Source organism: Mus musculus, chromosome 12 (genome assembly GCF_000001635.26).
Source record: "Mus musculus strain C57BL/6J chromosome 12, GRCm38.p6 C57BL/6J".
NCBI classification, from domain to species: Eukaryota; Metazoa; Chordata; class Mammalia; order Rodentia; family Muridae; genus Mus; species Mus musculus.
The window spans coordinates 51,657,920-51,679,506 of NC_000078.6; the positions used below are offsets into that span (position 1 = coordinate 51,657,920).

The window sequence follows — 21,587 nt, forward strand, 5'->3', positions numbered from 1 at the left end:
TTACATTTAAGTAGTGGGATTATCAAGTTACTGGGTATTTATGCTGTGTTCCCTTTATAGATACATGGGCACCTCAGGGCCTCTGTTTATATAGAACCCCACAATCAACATGCACAAGTAAATTCTGCTAACTCTAAAGCCTCATCAACATTTGACATTCCTTCTCTGTCAATCTCATAAATGCTAAACTATATGTCACTGATGTCTTTGCCTATACTTCTTGAATAATAACATATCACATCTACTTTTTTTTTCTTTTTGTTCATTTTTTCAGACATGATCTCTCTATGTAGACTTTGCTGTCCTGGAGTTCCAATTATGTACACCAGGCTGATCTTGAACTCAGAGATCTGCCTGTCTCTGCCTCCTGAGTGCTGGGATTAAAGGTATGTGCCATATCCATTTTTTTTAAAGATTTATTTATTATATGTGAGTACACTGTAGCTGTCTTCAGACACTCCAGAAGAGGGCATCAGATTTCGTTACAGATGGTTGTGAGCCACCAGGTGGTAGCTGGGATTTGAACTCAGGACCTTTGGAAGAGCAGTCAGTGCTCTTAACCACTGAGCCATTTCATCAGCCCCCATATCCACTTTTCTACTGAATTATCTATTTCCTAAACTTGCAAAAATTAAAACACTTACATGCTTGAATACAACTGCTTTCAGGTTTAGGAAATATGCAAAATGATGAGGTATAAACATCTCCAATTTCTGTTAAATTATATTTTCTTTTTTATATTGATCTGAAGGAGTTTATAAAGCCAATTGTTTCATTTAATATTTATCTACAAATATACTTTGATGCAGATAATTTTCTACTTAGCATAGTATATATTCATTTTTGTTTTCTATCCAATATTCTGAATAGTTTTCTGTATCAGTAAAAACATTTTACTTAGTTTTTTATCATGTTTCATGTAAGTAAAATTATTTTACTTATGCATATCATAGATAAAAGATACTTGTCTGGGTACAATTTTAATTATTGGTAGGAGCAAATTACATGCTAACAATCTTGCTCTATTACAAACTAGTACAATACAATAAGCTAAGATAAGCACAAGCTCTACTCCAGGAGCAACAACCCAAAACAACTCCAACTCTGTTCATTTTCTGAAAAAGCTATACTGGAAAAGAAAATAAGTGAAGAAAATCTTTAAATCCATTTTTCCTGCATATGTTTTGAGCCTCATTTACTACAGTAGTCTTATTGTAATTAAAGGTGGTAAATATATACAAAAATATTTCCACCTGTCAGTTTTCTAAGACTTATTCTTAGTTTTTTAGCAAAGGGTTTTTCTGTTGTTTCTTTTTTGTTTTCCGAGACAGGGTTTCTATATGATAACGCTGGCTCTCCTGGAGCTCTGTAGCAGGCTAGATTGGACTCACAGAGACCTGCACATGCCCAGCAGGAAAGGGCTGAGACTGGGACATAGTTGCTAAAAATGACCTTGGGCTCCTGATCCTCTGACCTGCCTAGCCTGAGATGATGAGTATTATAGATAAATACTGCTATTCTCAGTTCTTACTCTCACTCCTCTATGGAGGAGAATATGGTAGTATTCTCTAGAATCAGAATGAGCCTTTAGAACCACTCAAGAAACATGAATGGCATGTAAATCTCAGTCTGTAACAACAACAACAAAAACGGTTCTGCTGCTAAAAGCCAAAGCAGGGAAGGCCAAAAAATAAACAATTTGGGTGGTATTTATGGTCTGCTTCTCAGTACATATTATTAAACCAAAGTCTAACCAGTATTTTTAAAAATTTACTATTCATATCAACACCTATGTAAGTTTTAACCGTCTTACTATACACTTTGAAAAACCTTAAGGAAACAAAATTTTCATATTAAATTTTTTTTAAAAATGGTTGCTTTAGGAGCAAGCTACTAATAACATTGTAGGCTTCTATTCGATTCCATCAAAAACGTCTGTAAAATCGGGCATTCTCATCTGTACTCCAGCACTCTGAAGGTAGACACAGGACAGTCACATGTTCAAGGCTATCCACTGATACCTATGGAGTTGAAGGATCATAGGATACACAAATCCCTGCTTTAAATTAAGAGGGAAATAGGATAACCACAATCCAGATACTTAAGAAATAGACAATTGCTAGTATGATTCCTGAATCTGCTTATGTTAAAATATTCTTCATTATTTTAGATTCTATACAGTTATATGGACACCTAAACTAAACTTAACTTTTTCCTATATCCAGTCTGCTCCAGGGAACACATTTATGAACTATTATTATCATATTTACTACTTAATACAGAAGAAAGCTAATTGGAGATAATTTTCCTACTCTAAATTTTATATGACTGCTATAAAATCCAATCTAGCTAACTTTCCAGTACCTTAGAACTTCTCCAGATAAACCTTTTTAAGTATTAAAATATAGCTTAAGCTTGTGATTGCTGCCACATCAAATGACCTGAGCCAAATTCACCCAAAACCCACATGAGAGAAGTTCAGATGTAATTCCCAAGTGCTCCTGACTGCCCACACACACAAAATACATACATAAATGAAAAAACACTGGAGAGGGAACAGCAATGTATTATGTAGCCCTGGCTGGCCTGGAGCTCACTGTGCAGAACAAGCTGGTCCTGAACTCAAAGGATCTGCCTGCCTCTGCCTCCTGAGTTCATGGCATGTACCACTATACCCACCAGATATAAATAAATAAATATACACACATATACATGAGGGACAAAAATTTTTTACAGCTATAAAAAAAATAGTTTCTTTACCATGTTTTGATTTTAATTACTAGCAAAAAGATATCCATAATTTTATATAGGTTTCACTTTGGAGAAAATAAGATTGAGAGGCAGATGAAACAAATTTTTATTTGTTTGGTATTTTCACCAAGGGCTGGAGAGATGGTTCATGGGTTAATAAGATTCTATACTGCTCTTCCAGAGGATCCAAGGTCAGTTCCCAGAATCGACATTGGGTAACTCAGAACTCTGTAACATCACCTCCAGGGAATTTAATGCCCTCTTCTATACTCTGTGGACTGCAGCACTCATGTGCACATACAGGAATACTCATGTACACACATATACACATTTTAAAATAATAAAAAATATACTATTAACATTTTTTTCATCAAATTTTACAGTTTATAATACTCATTCATCTGATGCTATAAAATCAAAATCAGGATAAAGCGTACATGCCTGTTACATAAAGATGAATTTTTTAAAGAATAAAGTTACCTGATTCAAAGGTGGGCATTTTCAAATCACCTTGGTTCAGTTCTGTGCCATATTTTAATTTGTGATACTTTGCCCTGAAAATTTAACAATTGGCAAAAAATAATTATTTGTTTATAACTGAGTACTGCTATGCATTACTCCAATAACAAAGCAATGTGTCCATTTTAATATTTTTTTTTGCTAAAAACACTGAAAATGTATAGAAATGTAGATAAAATATACAAAAGAAAATTACCCAAGTAACAAATACAGGTATGTAAAAAGATAGATTTCTACTTTGTTTAGAGAGAAAAAACATCTGAAATATATGGAAAATATATTACTTCTCCTTCTCATTTTTTCATTCCTTTTCCCATACACTATGTAAAATGTGAAAAGGCCTTCAATGAGGTGTCCAATGATGTAAACGGGGACAGCACTGTTCTGCTCTGGGCACAGTAACGAACGAGATACACGTACCTTTCTTGTTTTAATGCATACTCTAACATCTTTATTCTTCTCACTAAATCCTTCTTCAAATTCTCTTGACCTTTCCTTTCTCCTTGTAAAAATGCAATCCGTGCCTAAAAACATTAAGACGCATTTATTTCATTTTTCCTTAACCAACCAGCTAATTAAAATAGGAAAAATAATAAATGTGAAATGCAGCATTTTTATGCATGACCTCAAAACAAAACCCGTAAAAAGATCAACCAAACTTTCCACCAGATAACATAATGTCTTTGAAAATAAAAATAACCATACAGAGGCCATTTCCTTATGATTCTTTAGAGCCTCTATTAAGATTAATGCTTAATCTTTATATAACCCTGGAAGAAATTCTATGGGTAAAAATTAGCATAATTTAAAAAATCTGAAGGTGGTAGGAATACAGAATAGCCATAGAGAAAAAGGGTTAAAGAGAAAAGTTCTCTGTACAAGGTGGAAGAAAGCTAACATGCACTTGATTCTGGCCCACCCCCCATGAGTTAATTAGAAATTAGAGATCTGAAAATTAAGACTGAACTAAGCCTGGGGTTTTTACCCATACTCTGGTGAGTGATCAGGAGTTTAAAATTGAACAAATAATACTAAAAACAAATGGATCCTGGGGTTTAAGGTAGAGCTAAGGACAACAAATAAGACAGCCACAAGGAGAGGAGATAAAGAGAAAAGTTAAATGACTAAGGGCCTAAACATCAAAGTAGAGTATTTATATATTTAAACTAGCATAATATTTACAAAAACTAAAATCATATTCACAAACAAGTTTTTTCAGAAACTCCAAAGTACAGAAACATCTCTTAGCATCTTTTCTGAAATAATTAAAATTAAAATTTGCTTTTGAGACAGGGTCTTAGACACCAAACTGTCCTCAGACTTCACTCACCTACCTCTGCCTCCTGAGTGCAGGAATTGCAGGCATACACCACCACCATGCCCAGCTAAAAAATGTTCTATTATACATTTCCATTCTACCATCCCATTCCAAATGAGTTTCAAGTCTTGAAATAATTTCAGAGTATTACAAATGGTTCAGCTACCACTTGTTTTGTGGTCATTTCTTTTTGTTACCACTGAAGAAGAAAAGGAGGAGGAGGAGGAGGAAGAGGAGGAAGGAGGAAGGAGGAAGGAGGAAGGAGGAAGGAGGAAGGAGGAAGGAGGAGGAGGTTTCTTCTTTAAAAAAATTTCAAAGGCATAATGGTGAATGCCTTTAATCCCAGAATTTGGGGAGTAGAAGCAGGCAGGTATCTGTGAGTTCAAAGCTAGCCTGGTCTACATCTAAAGTTTCAGGACAACCAGAGTTATACTGTGAGGCCGTGTTTTGTCTGCATGTATGTCTGTGCACCATGTGTACAGTGTGACAGTTATGAGCCGAAACCCAGTCCTCTAGAAGAACAGCTGGTGCTTCTAACCACTCAGCCATTACTCTAGCCTTTCCTTGTCTTTTTCTAGTGCATTATGAGGATTGAATGCAGGTCCTAAGTCTAGCAAGACAAACACCTTGCAAACAGAGCTACCTCCCCAAGCCTATAACTTTTTCTTAATTGCCTTGTGTCTTCTCTTGATGACTTTGAGCTGGTAGTATAGTCAACTATTTACTAGTTTTAATCCAACTGAAAGTGTAAAGGTTACATTTGACCAAATAATTAACAGATTTAGCACTTAGTAAAGTATAAAGGACTTCCAGTTACTTACAGGTCATAATTTACCACTAGCAGCACTCATCTCTGCAAACAAACACTTAAATGTAAACTCAAAAAACAAATTTACAAGCCAGAGGTGGTAGCCCCATACCTCTAATCCTAGCACTAAGGAGACAGAAGCAGAAGAATTAAAAATTTGAAGTCACTCTGGGCTACAGGGAAATTGTATGAAAAAATGACTAAAACAGTATGATAGTATCAAAACCAAAAGATAGCTCTTAGTAAAGATGTAGGAGATTCTCACAGTTTAGTAATGGCACCAAAAGAGAAAATAAATGGACTAACAAACCCACCATGCTAAAACCATCAATATTTACCCAAATTAACCAAGAGATTTAATTTCAATCAATCTCCAAATGTACATCTGCATATATCTGTATGTAAAAAGAGATGGCTCAGTGGTTAAGAGTGCATGTGACTTCATACACATACACACACACACACACACACACACACACAAATAAACCTTTAAAGAGATAAAATTTACAAAGGATTTTAGTTGCCAGAACAGCTCTGGCCACTGGGAAGGAAAAAAGATGCTAAATGTCTTGGTTGGGTTTTTAATCCTTGACAAAAGCTAGAGAGATATTTGAGTACTTGTGAAGTGGAACTTCAACTGAGTAAATGCCTCCATCAGATTGCCTATAAGCATGGTGGTGAGGCATTTTCTTCATAACAGTTAATGTGAGAGGACCCAGCCCACTGTGATTGGTGCTACCCCTAAGGTGGCACCTCCTAGGGTGTTCCAGAGAGCAAACTGAGGAAGGGGTGGGAGGTAAGCCAGTAATCAACATTCCTCCAGGGCTTTTGCTTCAGTGCTTGTCTTCAGGCTCCTGCCCTGACTTACCTCAGTGATAGAGCATGACCCAGAGATTTGTTTGATAAAAACAAACAAAAAACCCTTTTCTTCCCAAGTTGCTTTTTATCATAGTGTTTCATCCCAGCAACAGAAACTCTAAGGCAGAAATTGGTACTGGCAGTGAGGTACTGCTGAAACAGACTGGACCCATATTTTTAGGAAGGTTGTGGAAACTCTTTGGGCTAGAAAATTGAGTCATCAGAGCTTAATAATTAGTAAGCTATTGTGAGAAAGAAAATGCTGAAAGCAGTGCAGAAGATGGAAGTGAGGCTGCCTTATCAAGCTGCAGAGACAGGTTTGAGTCTCTTAAAGGCTCTATCAGGACCATTTAATAGTATTGTAAATTAAGAATCTGTGTTCTGGATAGGCACAGTGGCACAAATCTTTACTCCCAACACTTGGAAGCAAGCGGATCACCGTGAGTTACAGGCCAGCCTAGTCTACAATCTATGTCTAAGGTCTATATAGTGAGTTCTCAACAGCCAGAGCTATGTAAAGAAATCAATTTAAAAAAAAAAAAAAGAGCTAAAGATGATTAAGAAGTGACCAGCATCAGACTATAGAAATGCCTTAAAAGTATAGCGATGGTTAAAAGTATCCTACTGCTCTTCAAGAGGACCAGTTCAATTCCCAGTACCCCTGTTGAAGCAGGTCACAATAGCCAGTAACTCCAGGGGGATTAAAATCTCTGACCTCAGCAGGGTGTGGTGGTGCACGCCTTTGATCCCAGCACTTGTGAGGCAGAGGTAGGCGAATTTCTGAGTTTGAGACCAGCCTGGTCTACAGAGTGAGTTCCAGGACAGCCAGGGCTACACAGAGAAATCCTGTTTCGGGAAAAAAAAAAATCTCTGGCCTCTGCAAGCACTTGCACTCACATATACACAACCAGACACAGTCACACACATATACAAAATACAAACAAATAAATCGTTGGTGGGCAGTGGTGGCACATGCCTTTAATCCCAAGGCAGAGGCTCAGTGAGTTCTAGGACTGCTAGGGCTACACAGAGAAACCCTATCTTGGAAAAAACGAAAACAAAACAAAAACAGGGGTGGGACCAGGATCACTGAGGCAAAATCTTCTGGGCAATGTTTCCTTACACCAGCACACAGAGGTTAGAGTTCAGAGAGGCCAAGGCTATTTCATAGAATGGCATAGAATGAGACAAAAACATTCGATCCGCCTGAACAAGCTAGCTGTGGATTCTGTTCAAAGACCCTGCCTCAATAAAATCAGGTGGAGAATCACTAAGAAAAACTCCCAACTTCAACCTCAGGCCTCTATGTGAGTAAGCATGCATATGCATGTGCATAAGCATATGTGACTTAGGCACCCATATACACGTTATACACTCACACACACAAAGTAATGTTTTGTTTTAAGATTCATATATTTATGTATAATTATACTGTTGCTCCCTTCAGACACATCTGAAGAGGGCAGTGGATCCTATTACAAATGGTTGTGAGCCACCATGTGGTTGCTGGGAATTGAATTCAGGACCTCTGGAAGAGCAGTCAGCACTCTTAACCGCTGAGCCACCTCTCCAGCCCACAAAGTACTTTTTTTAAAGGATAAAATATGTAGGAATTAATCAAGGATACAAAAGATTTGCACTTTCACTGGTGAATGGTATTACAGAGGATATAAGCACATTCTGTGTCCATGCAACACAACTTTAATAGTTAAAAATGTCAATGCCACCCAAAGTAATCTACAATTATGTTTTATGCACCTTATGTACATACAATTTGTAGCTTTCTTTGAAGGGCTATTATAACCCTGCCTGGTCAAGAACTCTATCTAACCAGTCTGGCTGGCCTCAAACTCACAGAATACTCACAGAATTAAAGGTGTACATCAGCATGCCCAACCTTGTATAACGTTGTTGTTGTTAGGTTTATAGAGACAAGGTTTCTCTGTATAATGGAGCCCTTGCAGTCCTGGAACTTGCTCTGTAGACCATGTTGGCCTTGAACTAACAGAGATCCGGCTGCCTCTGCCTCCCAAGGACTGGGATTAATGGTGTGCACCACCAATACCCGGCTTAATTAAAGGGGGGAGGAGGGTAAGTTTAGCTTCCTGAGTCACACGATGAATTCCAGGCTTCCTGAAGCTAAGTACCAAGACCTGTCTCAATAAAAGTAGGGGAAGAGCACCCTACGATGGAATGTGTGGTTGGTTCAATGAAGGTAAGACTTCTAATTTCTTTTTACCTAGAGTGCTGAGGTTTGAGTCCAAAACTTTACATTTGCAAAGTAAGTACTCCAATGAAATGTTTTCCCCAACAGAAAAACAGTTGTTGAACACCAGCAAAATTCTTTATCTGTTGACATCAATTGATGTTTTTAAGTACCCTGATCTAAAAAGTAGAAAGGTAAGCCAGGCATAGTGGTGCATGCCTTTAATCCCAGCACTGGTTCACACAGTTCCAGGGTAGACAGGGGCACATAGAGAGACCCTGTCTCAAATGAACAAAGTAGGAAGGGAAGTAGCTAACTTCACTATTACCAAAGCAAAATGTACAAACTTGTTTCCATCTATTCAATTTCTGTTAATAACGCAGCATAACCCAACCTTGTTCCTGATTTTCAACATCTGGTGCCATATTTTACATATCTCCTGAATTCATTCACCATTCAACATCTGATTGCCAAAGAACTATTTACTATTTGCTGATGTTTGGTGACAACCACTAGAGGTCACCAGCATAAAACTCTCAATATTGATTCACGCAGGATCAGTCTAAATGATTCACAATTACTTGTTTCCCTTTACTAAAACAAGATTCAGTTTAAATTCAGGTGAACCACTGACATCTAGTGAATGCTATTCTCTCTCTCCACACACACACTGTATACTTGCATATATATTATGGATATCATTCAAGGGCTAAGAAAAATGGTTCAGTGGTTTAGAGAACTTGCCATGAAGCAATAAAAACTAGAGTTTGGATCTAACATGCATGTTACAAGTCAGGCAGCTTGTGCATGCCTGTAATCCCAGCTCCAAGCGAAGCAGAGACAGGAGTATTGGGACTTCCTGGCTTCCAGCCTACCAGAGAAACCCAATTTCAGAAGAGACCTCAAAGGTCAGAGAGATAGCTGAGGACAGCTACATCCTCTTCTGGCCTGTGAGTGTGCATACACACAGGTACATACACATACAATAAATAATCATACAAAAGATTCAAAACTTAGGACGGTTGTGGTAGTATATATCAGTAAGATATGCTGAAGAGAAGGCATAGGACCACCGGGTTGAGGCCAAGCTGGTTTACACACACACACACACACACACACACACAGAGAGAGAGAGAGAGAGAGAGACAGAGAGAGAGAGAGAGAGAGAGAGAGTATTAGAGAGAGTTAGTTGAGATTTTGCTGGTAGAATCCAGATCATTAGGGCAGGCCTTAGAAACCATCTCTGCTTCATGATCTACAATCATATGAGAAGCTGGTTCTATATATTTTCACTGAGATTCACCATAAAGTTGATATTATTTTTAAAAACCACACACAAATAATTCATTCCAAAATTCAGTGTTCTGAGGCAGAACATACAAACCTTTGTATAATCTATCATGTTGTAATAAAAGTCTGTGTCCAAATCAAAGGGAGGGCACTCTATTTTTATCTTTTCAAAGAAAATACATGAACAAAAAATCTTGTATTCGATAGTTTACAGATTTTTATTAAAATATTTTCCAATTTTATTGATGGAAAAGAATTCCAGGGAAAAGAAAAACACTAAGAAAAAAACATACAAACGCAAGTAAATCTTAAATTTTTTTTCTTGATTTGAGACAGGGTTTCTCTGTGTAGCCTTGGCTGTCCTAAAACTCACTTTGTAGGCCAGGCTGGCCTTGGACTCAGAGATCTGCCTGCCTCTGCCTTCTGAGTGCTGGGACTAAAGATGTGTGCCACCACTGCCTGACTTCAATCTTATTTTTTAAGCCTTCTATTTAAAGCAAGGTTTAATGAATAATCAAAACAATTATCACCCTCCATGGCTCAGTGAGTCAGAGCACAGTGCTCTGCTCTTCCTGAGAATGCAAGTTCAGTTTCCAGTGCCCTCGTTGGGTAGCAGGTCCTAAGGGAACCAAATTTTAGCGTCCATGGACACCTGCACTCTTGTGCACATAATTAAAAATAAAATAAATCAAAGTACCATCAGCCTCTAAATTCCCAACTTCATTTTACATGACCAGAGTTGGTTGAAGAATGGATTTTCTTTCTCTTTTCAAGGCAGTCTCACTATGGTGGTAGCCCTGGCTGGTCTAGAACAAGATAACAGAGTAAAAATACATTCATTCTGTCTAGGAATGGTATAATTTCATCTCTCAGGAAGCTAAGATGGAAACACCCTGAATTCAAGGCCAGTGTAGGTTATGAAGAAGACTATGTCTCCAACAAAATAATACAAATAACAGGAGAGATTAACTTCAAAATGTATAATAAAAGCAAGATTACAAGCAATACTAATTCTACATTCAAATTAATAGATGGGAATCATTATTCTCCTTAAAATTCAAAGAACACTTAATAATCAACAATTAAATTAGCAACTGACCAAGGGAGATTCCTAAAATTATTACAAATCTTGATCCTCTGACTGAGAAAACAGCATTCAGCTATGTAATACGCCATTCACTATTAATGCTCAAATCCTTCCCCTAAGACCTTGATTCTAGGTGTGTTCTAGAAATTATAAATCCATATCCCACATATAGCATTGCCTAACGTATTGTTTGATGTAAACTGTGGCAGTAGCACAGGCACACACATGCTTCTAAGAAAGTGTCTGTTTATTCCATGTGAATAAGATTATAAACAGCCTTGTCACTTCAGTAAAACTTGCCCCTAATCGCTTAACAAAAATCATATAAAACTTTTTATCTTTTTAAATTTTAGAATACATAATAAAGTAACAACCAACTATACTATTTTTTATATATGGGCGAGTCTCATTTATACCTTACAAACAAACCTCTGAGCTGGTGTGTATTTTCCCCACTTTCTTTACAGAAGAGTTCAGGGACGTACACTTAAAGGAGTTTCTCTTGCTTCTCCCAAGAGCAACAGTGGAACCACCAAGACATGAATCTAGATGACCTTAGTTCAGAGTACACCCTATTACTTATGAAATGATAAAACAGCTATGAATAGCATGGAAAAAATCATCTCGACAAGAGTTTGCAATCTCATGACTATTAATTACATTCACATCTAAAAGCCTACATTAACTTCATTTCTGAATTAGAATATTTTTTTAATTCTGTTTTAAGTACAGGGTATGGAGACTACACACATCACTGAGTACACATGAAGCTCAGAAGACAACTGGTTGAGGACTTGGTCCTTTCCTTGACCATGTTGGTTGCATGTATACAGCTCGTGTCAGCAGCCTTGGCAGCAAGCACCTTTTACTTGCTAAGCCTTCTTGCTTATCCTGAATTAGAATTCTAACTCATTAGAATTAACAAGCTCCAAGTCAGTATAGTAAAACTAACTGAATTAGCAAGAATAATAAAAAAATACTTGCCAGCTCAATTTCAGTCCAAAAATATTGGAATCCAGTCCTTTTTTTCATCATTACTAAAATTAGGTGCATGCAGTTGTGCTCATAACCATTTGGCCATCTCTTTAGGTCCCACTTTGTTGTTCTTATAAGACAAGATCTCAAGAGCCCAAGATGACCTCAAACTTCTTATCCTGCCTCTATCTCTCAAGTGCTACGATTGTCGATGTGTAGCAACATCGTCCAGTTTTATGTGGTACAGAGGATGGAACCGCCTTGGACTCCATTCACGAATGCTAAGCAAGCCTCCACTCTATGAACTGGGTTATATCCTCAGATGAACACCTTTCCTCTTGTTGAACAATGTCATAAATTACAGTTTTCAGCTTTCTCAGTTATAAAATATGGGGCCGGACGGTGGTGGCACACGCCTTTGATCCCAGTACTTGGAGGCAAAGGCAGGCAGATTTCTGAGTTCAAGGCCAGCCTGGTCTACAAAGTGAGTGCCAGGACAGCCAGGGCTACACAGAGAAACCCTGTCTCAAAAAAATAAATTAAAAAAAAAATATATATATATATATACACATACATACATACACATATATATTTGTGAATACTCTTACATTTACAATTCACTTTTATAAGGTTTTTCTTTTTAAATTTTATGCATTTATCTTTATGTGTATGGATGTTTGCCCAAAGATACCAGAAGAGGATGTAAGATCTCCTAGGAATTAAACCTGAGTCCTCTGGAAAAGCAGTCAGAGCTCTTAGCCACTAAGCTGTCTCTCCACTCCCACATGTACAATTCTTAACAATTTTAGCCTAGAAGTACTTATTCTATCTTTGATATTTTATTTTAAAATAAGGCAAAATTATTTTATATGATTAAAGGAGAATTCATTTGGTCCAAATAAGCATGTTTCTAATTTCAGACTTTACTACTCTACTGCATACTAATTCAGAACACTCATGACAGAAACTAAGAATGTGTTTATGTGAAAATCTGAACATGAATAAGAACTGTAGGCTTTAGGATCCAGGTATACTACTTAAAAACTATGCTATGCTATAATCATGTAACCTACTATTAAAATTTCCAAAGGGTTAAAACCTGAACACAATCTCTATACTTAACCTTAAGAAAGTCAATGAAGAAGTGAACCATGATGGTGTACCCCTGTAATCACAACACTAGAGAGGATGAGACACAAGGATTGCCAGAAATTTGAGGTCTAAGCTATATAGTGCCAAACCAGCCAGAGCTACAAACCCTGCAAAGCAGTTTCTCTCACTTGACACATAACCATTGCAACTACAGGTATTTCAAAATACTCTAGGCTTTAAGTCTCTAAAATTCCATGACCTCTTCCCACAAGAATGGCCCAAAAAAAGGTTTAAATCTAATTCTTTTCATTAAAAGTGCAATAACTTACCAATTAATAAAGTCACTGTCTTAGCTCCTTTCAATAAGACACCAAGACCAAGGCAATGTATAAAACAATGTGTTTAATTTGGACTTATGTTTCAAAGGGTTAGATTACACGATGGAGCAAAGGATGGCAGCAGGAACAGCTGGGAACTTACATTTTGATTCCAACGTAGGGAAAGCACCAGCAATCTTTTACAACCTCATAGCCCAACCCCAGTGACACACCTCCTCCACCGAGGCCACATGTCCAAATCCTTCCCAGTTTTACCAGCTGGGGACCAAGTCTTCAAAGCCTAAGGACGGTTATTCTATTCAAACCACTTAATTTTTTTGTGAGGGGTTGTGTTGTGGCTAGCCCTCATGCAGTTTGTATTTTGATGCTAATTCTGCTTCCCCAAGTAAGGCTACTTAGGACCAGGCTACTAAGGATTTCACAGGTAAGCCTTCTAATGAATAAAGATTTCTAGGAAACCAATCACTGGGCAAGCAAGACTTCTGGGTCAGGCGGAGGGACAGCAGAGGGACAGCTGAGGGACAGCAGAGGGACAGCTGAGGGACAGCAGAGGCAGGGCTTTTGGACTTTTGGATGGAGCAAAAATGTAGGTAGTGGAGACCCACAGTTCAGGCAATGGATCCCAGGGATTTCCTACTGTTAGAATGGCTTACTATTAGCATGCTAATTATAGTGCCCAACAACTTTGTTGCCTTTTGACTCTAAACTAAGATTGAGTGATGTTTTCCTTCACTCAGCGACTTAACTGAGTTCCAGAGAAAGGTATGATGGCAGGGCACTACAGACAGTCACAGAAATTTGGAAGTGTGAACCTAGAACAGCAGTGACCCTCCATGGGAACTTAGTGAGCTGAGTGGAGAGATTTCGGAGCTCTGGATCAGAGAGTCTCCATGAGATGGGAACATGGCTGGCCAGTGACCTGCTGGAGATAGTGTGGATTGCTTTATTTTATTTTATTTTATTTTTTCAGTAGTTCATGCTACAGGGTTGCTTTTAAATAACTCATATATATTAAATAACTTAAATATTCAAATCACTTACTGGTAACTAATTTAAAATACTTAGCAATCTAAACTTTTATGGAGTACACTGTTCTCATAACTTTGACAGCTGAATTTGAACCAACCCTTCAAGAATTAACAAATACTTAATAATTTGAACAGCCATTTAGAAAAGTCCTATGAAGCCAGGAAGCAGAGACAGGAAGATAGATCTCTGAGTTGGAGCCCAGCCTGGTCTACAAAGTGAATTCAAGGACACTCAAGGTTACACAGAGAAATCCTGTCGCAAAAAAACAAAAGCATGGAGTCTAACTCATAGGAAGCAGCCTGTTCCAGTTCAAATTATAGAACAGCATCATAAAACGTCTCCCTCCAGGACCCAGCCTGGCAATCTGGTATACACACTACCCACAAGCCAGACTGATCACCTTCAATGTGAAAGAAATGTTCTCATATATCAGCATGCATACAAGAGAAAAGACCTACATCTGCTATCAAAAGCAACCTTCCTCATGGTAGTCCAAGGAATTCAGAATATGGGTCTGAGGGGGAAAGTAGCAACAAAATTGTAGCACATGAAACAAGAACCCTGGATTTAGCTAGTGCTTGGGGGGTAAGAGGCAGTTCTCCAAAGCGAGCTTTGGGACAGCCAGAACAACAAAGAAAACCTGCCCCTTGTAACCAAGATTAGACAGACAGACAGACAACCACATGATTTACAAACAGATGGTAGATTCCAATTCACATTCCAATGCTAACACTTAGAACTGACCTTAGGCAAATTATCTTGCTATACCAGTATAATACTAATACTCAGAAAACATGAGAGTTTATCTGTAAAATTACAATTCAAAAGAATAGATTTGGAGCCATGAATACACACCTGTAATCTCAGAACCTGGGAGGCAGAGGCAGAGGCAGAAGGGAATAAATTAGGTCAGACTCAACTATATAGCAAGTTTGAGGCACTCAAGGAAAGAGAAGAAAAAAAGAAGGAATGGGAAAATGGAGAAGGGGAAAGGTATAGTTTTAACCTCTTAAATCTTACTTTTAATATGGGTTTTAAAACCTTTTAACCTCCTTTTTAGCCCATCACCCCCAGAGGTAGTGGAAAAGAAAGGTTATTAGGGTACAGGGAAGCAGACTGTTTAGAAATTTTTTTTGGAGCAAATATCATCTGTGTTTTCAGGAAATCAGTAGTTTAGTTCACAGGTCAGCAGTATTATACTTTACAAATATACCAGTGGTCTAGTTTGGTAGTGTCAGGATAGCACACACGAATCATCAGAGATAGCATGACTTAACAGAAATAGCCAGGCCTTAGCAGAACCAGCACAAGCCAGCAGGAGGGACCAGAACCACCAGGGATGCCAGGAGGGTTTTTTAGGCATATTTTTCTCAACAAAGCGGAGATCAGTGAAGACGACCAAGAAGCCAAACCCCTCTCCCCACCACTGTCTGCTGAGTCTTATTTATACTCCCTCCAATCATCATGAGTCTTCCACGGGTCTTGACTCAGTTTGCATCAGCTGACATCACTCTGCCAATCAGCCCAAATCCACTGAAGCTGTAGAAACCTCTCATGAAGCTTCCTGGTGCATTTCTCTCTATGGAGTCATGACAAATGGAATTCAACAATACATAAGGCAAACCACACGTGTGTCCTTTCACATATGCCCTTTAAATCCATCATATGCCCTTTCACATGCTTGCTTTAGAAAAATATCCTATCCCCTTTGTCTGCTTCAGGAAAACATTTCTTAATGTGTTTGCCCCAGCAAAATACCATCCGACAGAACTGACTTTCCAAAGAAACCAGAAGTTTCCATCTCAGAAAGGGAAAGGAGAAAAAAATAGAAAGAGAAGGAGTAAAGAGAAAGAAATGTAAATGTGGTAAGAGGAGTTTCTGCACAACTTTTTTCCTGGGCCAATGAACCAAGAGGTGAAGAGAAATGTCAGCAAATGGAAGTGTAAGAGCTCTCAATGAACACTGTGGGAGCAGGTACTGTGATTCATAAGGGCTATGGGGGGGCTACAGGGGTAGACATGGAGGATCCTTTAACTTACAAAGAAATCACAGGATGTAGTGTTTAAAAAATAGCAGACACTATGACCAAACTGCCTACAATTGTCATAGCATAGACAAGGCCACCTGTAACTGCACTAGAAAAGGAAGGACCTGAAGCACAGCATTACTATAGTGAGATGGTTGAGGCTGGAGCGACAGGTCCATGTCTTCCAGAAGACCTGCGATCCATTCCCAGCATACAATTTCCTGAAAATACAATTTCTGAGGATTTAACTTGTGCTTCTGGCCTAGGCAGGCACTGCATACACATGGTACACAGACATGCAAACCAGACACCAATATACATAAAATAAATTTTAAAAACTAAAAATGTATTTCAAGCACCTGCCATAATATTAAAGTTCTATTAGTTGTGTACAAATGTCGCAATTTCCACACCTTTACCAACACTTGATATTTTGTTGGGTTTGTGTTGGGATTAGGAGTTGAACTCCTGAGCCTCACACATAGTAGGCAAGTACTCCACCAAAGAGGTATATATAGCCAACTCTTTTGTATTTTTTATCTTGAGAGTGTTATCAAAATTGCCCAGGATAGCCTTGAACTTATTCTTTTGCCTCACCTTCCCTAGAAAATGGATTATACACAACTAGGCTCAACTCACTGAGGTTTTGTTTTGCACTGGAATTTAGACGTAGGGCCACCCTGTCTGACCTTTTCTTTCCTTTTTCTTCACTTCCTGACTAAAATACACTTCTAGCTATCTGTCATTCTTTCATTTCACTGAGTCTGGTAAATAGCCTTTTCTGCTCTACACCTCTCACATGCTGTTCCCCATACATGAAAGAATTCTCCCACTTGGCCTACTCTTCAGGTCAAAGCTTAGCTGTCCTTTTCTCTGGGAATCTATTATCAAAACCACGAGTATAAATGAGCTAGCCCTTCTGTGCAGTGAAATTTCTTTAGTATAACATTTGTTAACATGGATACAACTCTACTTGTCTTTATTACTACCTTATAATCAATGAGAGTAGAGATTATATTGACCTTCACAGGCAATTCTAAGTAACTGTTGAAAATATAAACACTGATCTAAATATTATTTAAATGAACTATTGTTTTTAAGGAACTCTGAATGATACAGAGTTGAACATTTATTATTCTATTTGATTTTTAAAATCAATAAAGATTAAATTAAGTTTTACCAATTTTTTTTGAGTTCTTTTTTTGGAGGCAGTGTTTCTCTGTGTAACTCCAGATCTCACTAGACTGGCCTCAAACTCACATACCTCCAAATGCATGCACCACCATGCCCAGTTAAGGTTTAAAAAATAACCAAAATAACACATTATATGTGTGTGTGGCATTTGTCCATAGAGGCCCAAAGAAGAGTGTCATATCCCTTAGAGGTAGAGTTACAGGTAATTATGAACTGCCTAGTGTGGGGTACTGAGAAATAAATGTGAGCTCTCTATAGTAAGAGTAGCAAGTGCTTGTAACCTTACTAAACCACTCTCATAATTTTTCTCTTTTTAAATTTTTTTTAGATTTATATATTTTATTTTTACATGTATGAGAGTTTTGTATCTGTGTACCACATCTATACTTAACACCCTTGGAGGTCAGAAGAGGACACCAGATCCCCTAGAACTGGAGTTATAGACACTTGTGAGCCACCATGTACATACTGGTTAGTAAGTCAATCAAAGGACAATTCTTTCTTGTCACGGGGATCTGGGATCCCTTCTTAAAAATAGCCATCTTGGAAACCGGGCATGGTGGTGCACGCCTTTAATCCCAGCACTTGGGAAGCAGAGGCAGACGGATTTCTGAGTTCAAGGCCAGCCTGGTCTACAGAGTGAGTTCCAAGACAGCAAGGGCTACACAGAGAAACCCTATCTTGAAAAACCAAAATCCAAAAGGGAAAAAAAAAAAAAAGCCATCTTGGGGGCAGGACAGATAGTTCAGTGGTTAAGAGCACTGACTGCTCTTCCAGAAGACCCAGATTCAATTCTGAGCACTCACATGGCAGCTCAGAACTCCCATAACACATTCCAGGGGATCCAACATCTTCACACAGACAAATACTCAGTTAAAATACCAATGTATATAAAATAAAATAAAAAAATAGCAATCTCTCTAGCCCCGTCTTAAAAAAACAACTACCATGTGACCCAGCAATCCTATCTCTTGGCCTTCTCCAGAACTGAAAACATCTCAGACATCTGCACAAGTTCTCAGTAGCACTGTTCTCAAAATCTAACAAGTAAATCCAAATGTCCATCAACAAATTAACAAACAAGCAAAAAGTCATGTATACATTCAATACATTATTCCTGTAAAAATGAAATGTGAGCCAGTATGGTAGCATAGGTCCGTGATCCAGGCACTTGAAAGGAAAAAGATCAAAAGTTCAAGGCCAGCCTGGGCCACAGTTGAGAGAGAATGAATGAAAGGAATTTTGGCATATGACACACAATGCACGGTTGAACCTCAAGGACAGTGAAAGTGGGGGAGTCACAAGAAAAATATTGTGCCATCCCACTCATATGATATATCCAGAGTGGTCAGATCTGTGCAGACACAACACATTAAATAACTCAGAAACAAAGTAAAATAAGGGCTGGCAGGAGCTGGGAAAAGAGAAACATTCTGGATCCTGGTTGTATAACAAGATTAAGTATTTAACCCCACGGAACTGTATATTTATAATGGTGGTCAACTTTAACAGGTTATGGGGAGCATATGCATTCCTGAAGATGCAAAAAAATCATTAGTTCAAAACCAAACTGGGCTACATGGGCAGACCTTGTCTCAAAAAGCAAAACAAACAGGAAGAATGATTCTGAGGCTGGAATGTTTGTAACTCATGTTACAAACATGTAATCTTTCTGCTTTATTATAAAATTATTCCATTATAAATAATTTCAACTTCACTTAAAATGTCTTAGAACTACCTCTAAGATTATCCTTAATGTAAATTCTCAACAATCAAAGTACTATTACTTGACATGAGCATTAAGTAAAATGCAAATTGATACAAGCAACAGCAAAGACACAGATGATCTACAGTTCAAACAATCCACCACTGATACTATAATGTTGACTTAATTCTACAACATACTCTGACTTCTCATTTATACTGATTCTGCCAACAAATGAAGAGTTTCCATTACCTGGTAACTCACAGTCATTAGGAGACGTTTCCAAAGTTAACTGTGAAATCATCTTCCTGGAAAGTTAAAAATACATCAGATCCATCTGTCCAAATGCTATCACTCCAGAAACCACTTGTTACTAAATATCTGCATACTGTTCAACATTGCTCCTAGGAACAAGATGATTCCAAACACCATTTAAAAAAAAAAAAAAAAGACCTACTTAGTTTTAGAACTCCAATAATCTTTTCTTAGAAATTATAGAAAATCAGGTGAAGAAATAAGATATTGATCCAAGCACACTAGACTAGCCTGGGCATCTAAACAGATATATATTTGAATCCCTCTAACTAGCTTTATAAATGCCCAGTAGCCTTGTTCTTAGCTTCTTCAATTCTTGAATGTGAAGGCTGAATTGGATATCTTTTTAGGATATACTACTAACTATAGGGCTAGAAAGATGGCCTAGGGAGTAGCTCCAAGCCTGCTACCTAAGTTTGGTCCCTGGAACCTATATGACAATAGGAGAGAACCAACTCCCACAGATTGTCTTTTGTCTGTCCGTCTCTGCTCCCCCTCTACCTCCACACACAATGTACATACATTAATTATTAATTAATTAGTTGATTAATTAATTTGAAAAAAGAATTGGTAAAGAACACATATTCCAGGCATGCAAGATTTGAAACTTTTACTAACTCAGTTTCTCTATCCTTTTACCACTTTCCCTGCACTGTACAAAGAAGCCAGTGACCACACACACACAACAAAAATACAAAATGTAGAAAACAATCAAGAAAGGAGGTGAATCTGACTTTCAGAGTTGCTGTTATTAAAATATTATTTTAATTGAATCAAAAAAATGTAGAACTAAGCATATATAGTGCTTGAAGATCGTGCATAAAGCCCTGAGTTCAGTCTCCAGCAATACAAATGAATCATAAAATTACTAAGTATGCAACAAAAGATGTAACACAAATTAAATATCATAAAACATAGGGAAGAAAGCAAAATAAGTGCATGTTCCTTGTTCTCCAAGAAGGCTCAAACACAGGTTTTACTCAGTATCTCAGTTACATTTCTGTTGCTATGACAAAGCACCATGACCAAAAGCAACTTGGGAGAAAAAGGTTTATTTCAGTTTACAGCTTACAGTCACTCATTCAGAGAAGTCAGGGCAGGAACTCAAGACAAATCTGCAGACAGAAACTGAAGCAAAGGCCATGGAGAAGTGCTGCTTACTGGCTTGCTCTTCCTGGCTTGCTGAGCTTGCTTTCTTTATCTACCCAGAGATCCCATAATGAATAGATTGGTCTGTACAGCCGCTGAAATTTGCTACATTGTGGCTCTTCTTTTTCCCACTCTTTATATCCCTGGTTTCATCCCCCATCATTAGACAAGAGAAAGAAAGATAGAGGGGAAAGAGAGAGATCTGTGAATCAATCTTATAGAGGCATTTTCTTGATCAGAGTTTTGGTTTTGTTTTTAACTAAAAATTCCAGGAGAATTTTTATGTCATACCAAAGATGTCAAACCAAAGAAGTGCAATCTCTGATATACAGGAAGTACAGAATACACTTGCACAACAAGCTGTCCTCTGACTTCCACATGCATGTTGTTATTGCATTCACACATGCTTGCACACAGGCTGTAGCTCTGTTGGTAGAATGCTTATCTGGCATGTATCCAAGCTCTAGCCTGGCTCCCTACCCTACTGCCTAACCTGTGTGTGGTGGTGCACCCCTGCAGTTCTGACAGCGGAGGTGGAGCAAGTGCATCAGAAGTCCAAGGCCATCATCAGCTACACAGTGAGTTCTAGTGCAGCCTGGGACATAGGAGGCACCATCTCCAGAGAAGAAAAGAGGGAATAACTGAAAAGTGACAAAAATGAATATCAATAAACTGATATAAAGCAGACAGAATAATCAATTTGAAATTTTGTACTCTGAGAATTGAACAACAAAAATAAAAATAAAATTAAGGGCTGGCGAGATGGCTCAGTGGGTAAGAGCACCCGACTGCTCTTCCGAAGGTCTGAAGTTCAAATCCCAGCAACCACATGGTGGCTCACAACCATCCATAATGAGATCTGACGCCCTCTTCTGGTGTGTCTGAAGACAGCTACAGTGTACTTACATATAATAAATAAATAAATCT

The 21,587-nt window shown here is 38.1% G+C and overlaps 1 protein-coding gene across 5 annotated transcripts in view; it reads right to left on the bottom strand.

Annotated features, from left to right (window-relative positions):
- Strn3 (striatin, calmodulin binding protein 3) overlaps positions 1–21,587 on the bottom strand; it is an 83,811-nt gene that overhangs the window by 49,379 nt on the left and 12,845 nt on the right. For all 5 annotated transcript variants that reach the window (NM_001172098.1, NM_001364437.1, NM_052973.2 and 2 more), the window contains exons 2-3: positions 3,691–3,794; positions 3,232–3,305 (exon numbers count right to left, since the gene is read on the bottom strand). In NM_001172098.1, the coding sequence (NP_001165569.1) occupies positions 3,232–3,305; positions 3,691–3,794 (178 nt within the window). The remainder of the gene's footprint in view (positions 1–3,231; positions 3,306–3,690; positions 3,795–21,587) is intronic.